Genomic DNA, 9,222 nt, shown 5'->3' on the forward strand with positions numbered 1-9,222 from the left:
CTATGGCACCATAGCCAACATAGCTAACTTGGTCACCACCATCATGAGAGATGGCCACATTTCTGCATCTGTTGTCCTTTTCTCAGCTGTCAGGCTTTTTAGGTCAGGGACCAAATCTTCTTGTCCTCAGACATATTTATTGTGCACTCACAGAGGTGTCAAGAAGTGTTTGTTGAATTGACTCAAATACTCTACTCCCACCTCAAGGGCTCCCTGAGCTGAATGTCACATGGGTTATGGACACAGTCTCTACAGCCACTTTACCCCAGTTCCAATTCTGCCTCAGACACTTTCCAATTCCAGGGGAGGGATAGGTTCAATCAAACTGTTCTCAACACCCAGAACATTAAAAAGTGCTTCCCAGTGAATGCCTGGCACAAAGCAAGAGAGAGGGATCTGGAAGGAAGGGCCTCTGAAAAGGCTTTCCTGGAAGCACAGAAGGAGGAGGACTGAAGGAGGGCCTCTGTCCCAGTCTAATACCTGAGAGAGTTCGAGAAATGCTTGACGCCATACTTGGAGATGCAGTAGCTCCCACCAAAAAGGGTCATCCAGCCCAAGACGCTGGAGACATTGACCACGCAGCCCCTTGCCTTCCTCACTAGGGGCAGCAGGCTCAGGGTCACCTGGATCACCCCCATCAGGTTCACATCAAGCAATCTTAATTGCATATCCAATTTTAATTCTCCTTTGCCAGGTAAGGCAATAAATTCACAGGTTCCAGAAATTAGGACATGGACATCTTTGAAGGGCGATTATCCTGCCTACCACATCCACCTGTCCTGAATGGTCTCTCATTGACTACCTTTAAATCTTTCTTCTTCTTCGATTCTCTAAAACATGATGAGGCTAAATTATTTAAAAAACCACCCTACAGAATATTTCCTCAGTAAACACCAATAAGTGATATATATGTGGTGACATATTAAGAGAGGTGTATTTTTTGTTCTTTTAGGATATACGTTCCTCTAGAGAAGGAAAAACGATTTGTGCGTGTGTTTGTGCCTGGTACACAGTAAGTGCTCAATAAATACTGATGATAAGAAGCAGTGAGTCTTGATTATAAAGATGAGGAACAAAAATACTAAAAAATAAAAATAAATAAAATACCAAAAACTGTTTTCATGCTGGTTCTATTGCAACTTTTTTTTCCTTTTTCTCCTCAAAGCCCCCCAGTACATAGTTGTATATTCTTCGTTGTGGGTCCTTCTAGTTGTGGCATGTGGGACGCTGCCTCAGCGTGGTTTGATGAGCAATGCCATGTCCGCGCCCAGGATTCGAACCAACGAAACACTGGGCCGCCTGCAGCAGAGCACGTGAACTTAACTACTCGGCCATGGGGCCAAGCAACTTTAGATTAAGTTGGAATATGTTAGCAATTTTGGAAAATTGGCTAAAATATTACATTCAAATAAAGGGAACTAGAAGCCTTCAGGCATTTCTTTGGACAATAAAGATCTGTTTCACATTTAGAACAATAGATTAAGGCATCTTCACACGCAGCTCTTCATTTACCGTGCCTATTGATTTCCAATGGACCCATAGAGGCTCTACCTCTCAGGGGTAGGAATGGTCATAAGCTCACATGGCAGGCCTCCCTAGTGAGTTGGCACCTGAGGCTGATTGGTCAGGCTGGTGTCACGCTCCACACCTCCACCTCTGTCCACAGATGTCTTCAGTGGAGAGGAGACTTCACTTCTTCCAGGTCCTTTCCATCCCGTGGGAGGGAGAGACAGACCAGGACCAAAGCACAACTGGGGAGGAGGACAGAGGCAGAGCAGGTTCAGGAGGGGCTGAGTGTCTCCCAACTGCTCACACTCCCCAAAAGTGTGGATTCCTCGGGGTAGCAGGAAAGTCATGAGGCTCTGAGCCTTGAGAGGCCACTCAAGCAAGAGGACATACATATGTGCTATTGGGTCCCAGTTCCTCAGGTGTCAAATTTGGTTCCTTCCTCCTAACATCCCCAGAGTACTGAGTAATGCCCCAGGAGAAGACTGGGGAGGAGGTAGAGAGGGAGGTGAGATGGGTGTCCCTGGTGACATGAGAACCCCTCTCTTCACTCTATTTCCCTCCCCCTGATGCATCCCTCCCTCACATAGTACCCAAGTCCACCATACTGTGCACCCAAGTATTGGGCTACATGCCCTTGGCAGGCTTTGGGGAGCGCCAGTCGATCATGGCATCCACCAAGAAGGCGGGCATGTAGCTCATGGGGAGGTAGAAGAGCTTGGCATCCCAGCCAGCTGAGTATCGGGTGCGGGGGTGGCAGGCGGTCAGGGCATGTTCCATGCAGTCTGTCACCAAGGAAAGATCTTCCGTGTAACTTTTCTTCAACAATTTAATTGATTTCATGCCTGTCCAGAATAAGAAAGATCCAAATGTATTCCCACATCCAACCACTCCCACTTTGGGATCAACTTATGGAGTGAAGTTTTTAAGAATTCCTGGACCCCCCCCCCCCCAAATCAAATCCACCCAAATTCCCCAGGAAGAGCCCTGATTCTACCCCAGGTACAAACGTTCCACACTGAGATTCCTCTGGCTCTATTCCTGGGAATATCTGGACTACATAAACTAGAAGTCTCTACAACCACAAGAAATCCAAGCACCTGAAAACCAGCTGCTCTAACAGCAGTGTGCCATGAGCCCAGGGGTGTCTTCCCTCGCTGGCTTCAGTTTCTGCCTCTACTTAACAAGGGGTTCACATGAGACAGTGGTCCCCAGGTATAACAAGCCTGTGTCCTTTCCCTAGGTTACCAGTTGACCACACGGGATTATGAGGATGGAGCTAAATGTCCCCACTGTGAATGGACATAGATGATGGACCTGAGATCTGAGGAGGCACTAATGGTGGACCCAGGCTTCAAAACAAAGGTTTGCTTATCTCCCCAGTGTCCACAACTCACTCACAGGATGCCAGGTACTTCTCCCCATAGATCTCCTTGATCTCTGGGCTGGCCCGGTCCCATGCCTCTTGGAATTCCTGAGAATGCACCTTGGTACTGGTCACAGTGGTCTTGAAGAAACCTGGCTCGATTATAGCTACCTTCACCCCAAAGTGGGAGAGCTCCCTCCTGCAAGGCAGACAGGCAGAGGGGCAAGGACATCAGAGGTCTTGCAAAATAAAACACAAAAACATGTGAAAAAACAGTAACACACCAACATAGGATTGTGGTGGGATGAGCTCGAAAGTCTGGGGAGTTGAAAAGTGCAGTAGCCAGGGGGAGAAAACTTATGATGATTGTATTGCCTCTGTATAGAATTTGAATATTTTTCCAAACATTTTCCATACACATGCTTATTAGCTCTAAATCCCACCACTTCTGCTGCAGGTGGTGCAAGGCACCACTTACATGTTCTCTCCTCGAGTTCCCCCAAGTTCAACCCATCATGAGGCTTTGCCCATTTATGTTTCCCACACACCTCAATCGTCTCTCCCCTCTCCTGCTCTAGTCAACTCCCTGACCATCTGTCCTGTAAAAAGGATCTCTATTAGGTCGCAGCTCCCCCACATTCAGAGCCATCCTCTGCTCTGCAGCCAGTGGAATCTCTCCCACTGATTTGATGAAGTAGCTCCCCTGATTAAATTGTGTCATGGGGATCCACTGCCAACAAGGCTGTAAGACCTCACACCATAAGATGTGTATATGGTTGGGCTCCACAGCCAAATTATATTGATATCAATTCTGCCTCAGATGCTTTCTGATGGGGGCCCTCCTCCAGGGCAAGGATAGGGTGGATTAAACTTGATAGGCCTGGGACCCCACATGACACCCAAGAGATAAAAAGGTGCTTCCAAAAGAAAGACCTGCATAAAGCAAGAGAGAATGTTCTGGAAGAAAGAGTTTCTGAAAGGCTTTCTTGAAAGCACAGAAGTAGGAGGAGAGAGGGAGGGCCTTTGTCTCAGTCCAGTACCTGAGGGAATCTGAGAAGGCCTCGACGCCATACTTGGAGATACAGTAGCCCCCACCAAAAAGGCACACCCGGCCCATGACGCTGGAGACGTTGACCACACGGCCCCGCGCCTTCCTCACTAGGGGCAGCAGGCTCAGGGTCACCTCGATCACCCCCAGCAGGTTCACGTTGAGGATCTTCATGAAGTCCTGTTTGGTCAGCCACTCATTGGGTGCCACAGGCACGGCAATGCCGGCGTTATTCACCAGGCCCCACAGTCCTGGGCACAGTGGGGACAAGAAAGCAAGACTGCATTATGCCCATGAGTGAAGACACAGCTGTGGTTCCAATTCACCTTCCGATCAAGTGAAGACATTCGAAAAGAAGTTGCATGGGGAGTGGGTGAAACAGATAACAACACATTGCCTTCAAGGTTTGGGGTGCATACCCTCTAAGGTGTTGGAGGACAGAAAGTAGTTTATTCTTCATGATCTGGTCACGGCATGGTACACAATGGGCCATCACCCCACATTTGATGAAGTCGGGGAAGGAGGTTGAGGAATTTAGCATTTAAATAGACTGGAATATGGACAGTGATGGTTTCGTTTTTCTCACATCAATCTTGTCCTACAGACTCTATAAATGTTCACCTACATTTTCAGATTTCCTGGACAGCTTCTTTAGTGAGGGTGCAACAAATATCTGTGGGGGAAGGAGACACACACAGACAGAAAACGAGGAATGGAGGGGAAGAGAAGAAGAAAAAGACAGAGGATAATACAGAAAAAGAAAAGAAAACACAGCTAAAATCTGGGTAGAGCTTGGTTGGGTAAAGCAGACCTGAAACCCCAGGTGGGGGAAATTTGAGAACAGGCAGGGGGAGATCTCAGTGACCAGCATTGAAACACCTGCAGCAAGAATGATCATTGTTTCTATAGGATCTGGGGCTTCAATTCCAAGGGGCAGCCCATGGGGGGAGGCAAGGCTGTCTCACCCCCACCCTCCATGCACAGACTTCACCCTCTGCACCAGAAAATGCCCCCTCTCCTCCCACCCGCACAGGAGGCCACCCTCGACCCTCCCCCTCGGCCCTCAGTTCACCCAGCCTCCTGGAAACCTCCCTGCAGGACTCAAGGATGCGATTCTGGGGACAGAAACTGAAGAGCTACCCACCAACAGCCCTCGGGGCAGCAGGAGCAGGCATTCAGGGGAGTTGGGGCTGCGGGGGGCACAGGATGGACCCAGAGAGTTGAGTCCCTCTCCTGCTCAGAAACAGGCTGCCCTTCCAGGGCTCACATTCTCCCAGCAGACATGGTGCTTCTAAGAACCCAGTCAATATGCACGGTTACACAGAGAGATTTGGGTAAAGAAGTTCACCAAGACATGAGGTATGTTGAACGTGATGAATAAATGTTGGGAGAAAATTCATATGTTACATGAGGAATGGCATTAGTAAGTAATGCTATGCAAAAAGATAAAATATTCTCAACCCTTCAAAATTAAGTTTGGTGTTTTGTTTGTTTGTTTGTTTTTGAGGAAGATTAGCCCTGAGCTAACTACTGCCAATCCTCCTCTTTTTACTGAGGAGGACTGGCCCTGAGCTAACATCCATGCCCATCTTCCTCTACTTTATATGTGGGACTCCTACCACAGCATGGCTTTTGCCAAGCGGTGCCATGTCCCCAACAGGGATCCAAACTGACAAACCTCGGGCCAGCAAGAAGCGGAACATGCGAATTTAACTGCTGCGCCACTGGGCCAGCCCGCCAAAATTAAGTTTTTGAAGAAATTTCCATTATGCTATAGTATGCTCATCTTCTTTCAATGAAAAGAATTGGATACACTTCATGACAATTTAATACCGTCTATGTCAAAAGGTTCCCAGGACTTGTCTCTGGTGGTGGATTGTGGGTGAGTTTCATTTTGATCTCGTACTTTTCTGTGTTTTTCACAATTATCATGATTTACATTTATACTTAGAAGAAAGAAATTAATGTTCTCTTACTCCCCCATAATAAGCGGCAATTTTAGTTTAAGAAGGAGAGACAGAGAGAAAGAGAGAGACAGAGTGAAGTGACCCCATAGTAGCATTTTTTACCTCCTTTAGCAAATCCTGAAAGCTCAGTGTCATCATCTGATATGGGTGTGACAGTGACTCCCTGGGGGAGGATTATGGGTCCCCAGCAAGAACATGGTACAGTGCTGAGAACAGGAGCCCGGCTCCAGCACTGCCCCAGCCGCCCACACAAGCCTGGGGGTCAGTGCCCCATCTCCACTCATCCTCCAGAAAGTGGGTTCTGATCTCCCCCGGGGCGCTCAGCATCAAGAAATGCAGAACTTCTGCCAAGAGAGGAGGGGGTACCTCAGACAGGGAGTCTGGAAGGGCAAATTCTATCAGGGCAGCTCTCCCCAAACCTCCAGAGCTCCGAGGAAGGGAAGAGGGCACAGAGGAAAGACAAGAGGCTTGGCTGGTGAGCCACGTGAGGAAAAGAAAGGGAGTATGACCTCAAGTCCTGGAAAACACGTCGGGAATCTTTCCCAGCAGCAGACAAGAAGTCTCCCTTCACAGACAGAAGAGAAACAGACCCGAGAAGTCTGGGTGGTACCTCTGTCCCCTGTGCGCTCCTTCACCCACTGGGTGGCTGCAGCGATGCTCTCTGTCTTGGTCACATCCAGGATCACTGTCTGCAGCCTGTCTGATGTCCGGTCCTTCAGCTGCTCGGCCCCCTTCTCCGTCAGACACGCGGCCAGCACCCTCAAGCCTCGCAGGTCCAGCTGCCTGGCCAGCTGGTTCCCGAAGCCCGAGTCACAGCCCGTGATGAAGACGTACTTGTCTCGGAGGTTGCTCACCACCTGCCTCTCCCGGTACCAGCGCAGGAGGTAGTACAGGCCCACGAGGACTGCCAGGTACAGCCACATGGCTTTGCAGGGGACAGACAGAGACAGGTTGTGATCAGAAGAGTAGGCCTTCTCGATCAGGAGGCTGTGCTGGCAGTGTGGCCTCCGGGCTCACTGGCATGAAGTTTCCAATTGCCCTTCTGATCACTGTCCTTCTGGAACATTCTATTCTCTCCATACCTATCTGCCCTTTGGACTGCTTTTGCAAGTGCTGACGATGTGACCCTTGAAAATCCCAACTCCTGCGCAGAAAGAAAGCATCACTGTCCGCCCCACTGCCCCAGGCCCCTCACTCCCTCTGCTCTCTGCGTCCAGGTGCCACACACTGAGCGGCACAGGCCACTCCGTTCTAGGTTCAGAGGTCAGAACTCTTTCTCCTCGTCTGCCAACATGCTGGGCTCGATCTTCCCGACCTCAGGAAGGTTCTTCGTGGGAAGACGCTCTGGATTTAACACACTTACATTCAGCACCCTCTCAGGGCCTGGGTTTCCTCAGAGGGCTCGGCACACAGCACCCTCGCCTCAGAAATCTGAGTCACTGTCAGCCTCTCTAGGGTTAGAAGGAGAAGGAAAAGGGGGTGTGTGAGGTCAGAGGCAAAGAAAGGGGAGAAGAGGCAGTGGGGGTGGACATGCGCAGCTGTGCGGCTTCTCCGAGATGCTGGAGGGCTGAATCGAGGCAGTGACATAAGTGGGTCTAACAGTCAGCTCTCATTTATTCAGTGAAGTGGTCCTGTCCCCAGGTGCCCCTGGGTCCCTGGTTACATTGCCCTCTGACCGTGTCCCTCCCACCAGGAAGCTCATCCAGAGCCCAGACCACTCAGACACAGACTCCATAGGCAGAAAAGACTGACTCGAACAGGGACAAATGCACACAGTGCCCCAAACCTCACCCAGCAGGCAGGGATGTGAACCCCAATAATTGAATGGGTATTAGTTCCATTGGTCTCAGAGGATGATGGAGAGGAGGAGGGAGCTGCCCCCTCAGGAGACTAAAGAAAGGACTAGAAATGGGGTTCACAACAGCTCTCCCTGGAGGGGCTTCGTGCTGAGGTGGAGGACACCATTTCATAAAAGGGGATGGCACAGCATGGGAAACAGAGTTGGTGAGTGGGGCAGGGACAGGAGCCAGTGTCACTGCTCTGGGCGTCTCCCTCACCGTCCACATTTGTCACAGCTCTGACTGGTAAGTAGGAAAGAGGAGAGGCCCTGGGAGGGCAAAGGAGAGGCTGCCCCTCAGAAACCAGAGGCTCAAATGGCCCCAGACCCACCCAAGCAGGCAAGAAAGACAGACAAGGGCACAAATTCACGTTCAGTTGTAACCTTTCTATGCAGGGATCCACCTGTAGGCCTGTGGGAGCCTGTCCCTCAAGGTGGGAGGCAGCAGCAGCCTGACAGAGGCTGGTCCTGCCGAAACCAGCCTGTCCCTGCTTCCTGGGTGACTGCACCTTCCGACAAGGGCTTCCTGAAGGCTGGGGGAGGAAGCAGGCCAGGAGGAAGGAAGGAGCCCGGGAAACCCTCACGGGGCCAAGGAGACGCACAAATTCTTACAGGACACCAAACCCTGACAAGGGAGAAGGTCATGGTTTCTGGGGAGGAACTGGGGACATTTTGTCAGTGACCAGAAATTCCTTCAACCATAAATTCCCAAGAGGCCATGCAGCAGAGACATTTGTCAGCCCTCACGCCTGCTACGTCACTCTCATGAATCCTGAGAGGGATAGCAGCCCTGGTGTTAGGGTCATGAAGGAGTTTGAGGTCATTCCAGATGGGAACAAACAGGAAGTTTCAGAGAGAGCGGAGAAAACAGGAGCTTGGGGGGGGACACTCACTCACCCTGGAGTTGCAGGGGCCAGAACGAGAAATCCTTCGAAAGGTCCCACGGGATGCAGAGCCACTGCCGTCAATCTCTGCACTGAGATCTCACTTAACACCTCCTGACACAGAGATCCTCTCCGAGGCCCTGGGGAGGGGCAGCAGCGCCGGGTCAAAGGACAGCACCAGTGAGCCTCCGTGCACGAGAAAGGAAGCTGCGCCCCCTGGTGGCACCCTGCAGAGTCTCAGCCGGGACCTTTGTCAAGAGTCTGAGTGTCCTCCGCCCACCTACTCCCTCCCTCTTCTCCTCCCAGTATGGGTCTTCAGAAGAAGAGGAAGTGTAGCTAAAGGAAAGGGGAGCATGGAAAGGGCAGGGAGTGAGAGTTAATTCTGCAAGTTTGTTTCCAGCAAGTTTGTATGCAGCCCCATTACCTGGAGTGGGTCCCAGAAATGCAGAAACACACCCCTATCTTCAGGTGCCAAGCATCTGTCACCTGGAGGGGATGGGATTTGTAAGTGGGGGGGTCACTGACACTGTACTCCTCAGAAAAGGCCAGGACAGCAAAGGGAAAAAGGAGTGAGGGCAGCTTCCTTGGGACAACCCCGAGGACTGTCATGGCAT

The 9,222-nt window shown here is 50.7% G+C and overlaps 1 protein-coding gene across 5 annotated transcripts; it reads right to left on the reverse strand.

Moving 5' to 3' along the window:
• Nucleotides 1-658: 658 nt before the first annotated feature.
• Nucleotides 659-8,819, reverse strand: LOC100052445 (retinol dehydrogenase 16). 5 transcript variants are annotated; one of them, XM_070271738.1, is made up of 7 exons: nucleotides 8,622-8,753; nucleotides 7,251-7,338; nucleotides 6,498-6,812; nucleotides 3,913-4,171; nucleotides 2,908-3,071; nucleotides 2,142-2,351; nucleotides 659-1,751 (listed from the first exon to the last, which is right to left on the reverse strand). In XM_070271738.1, the coding sequence occupies exons 3-7, from the start codon at nucleotides 6,808-6,810 to the stop codon at nucleotides 1,690-1,692; spliced, it is 1,008 nt and encodes a 335-aa protein (XP_070127839.1). In that variant the 5' UTR covers nucleotides 6,811-6,812; nucleotides 7,251-7,338; nucleotides 8,622-8,753; the 3' UTR covers nucleotides 659-1,689. The 5 variants fall into 5 exon arrangements, with proteins under 5 accessions (XP_070127839.1, XP_070127838.1, XP_070127837.1 ...); XM_070271737.1 differs by lacking the exon at nucleotides 7,251-7,338 and having other exon boundaries at nucleotides 8,622-8,819; XM_070271736.1 differs by lacking the exon at nucleotides 7,251-7,338 and having other exon boundaries at nucleotides 6,498-7,031; nucleotides 8,622-8,738.
• Nucleotides 8,820-9,222: the final 403 nt, after the last annotated feature.

Source organism: Equus caballus, chromosome 6, assembly GCF_041296265.1.
Source record: "Equus caballus isolate H_3958 breed thoroughbred chromosome 6, TB-T2T, whole genome shotgun sequence".
Taxonomy (NCBI): Eukaryota; Metazoa; Chordata; class Mammalia; order Perissodactyla; family Equidae; genus Equus; species Equus caballus.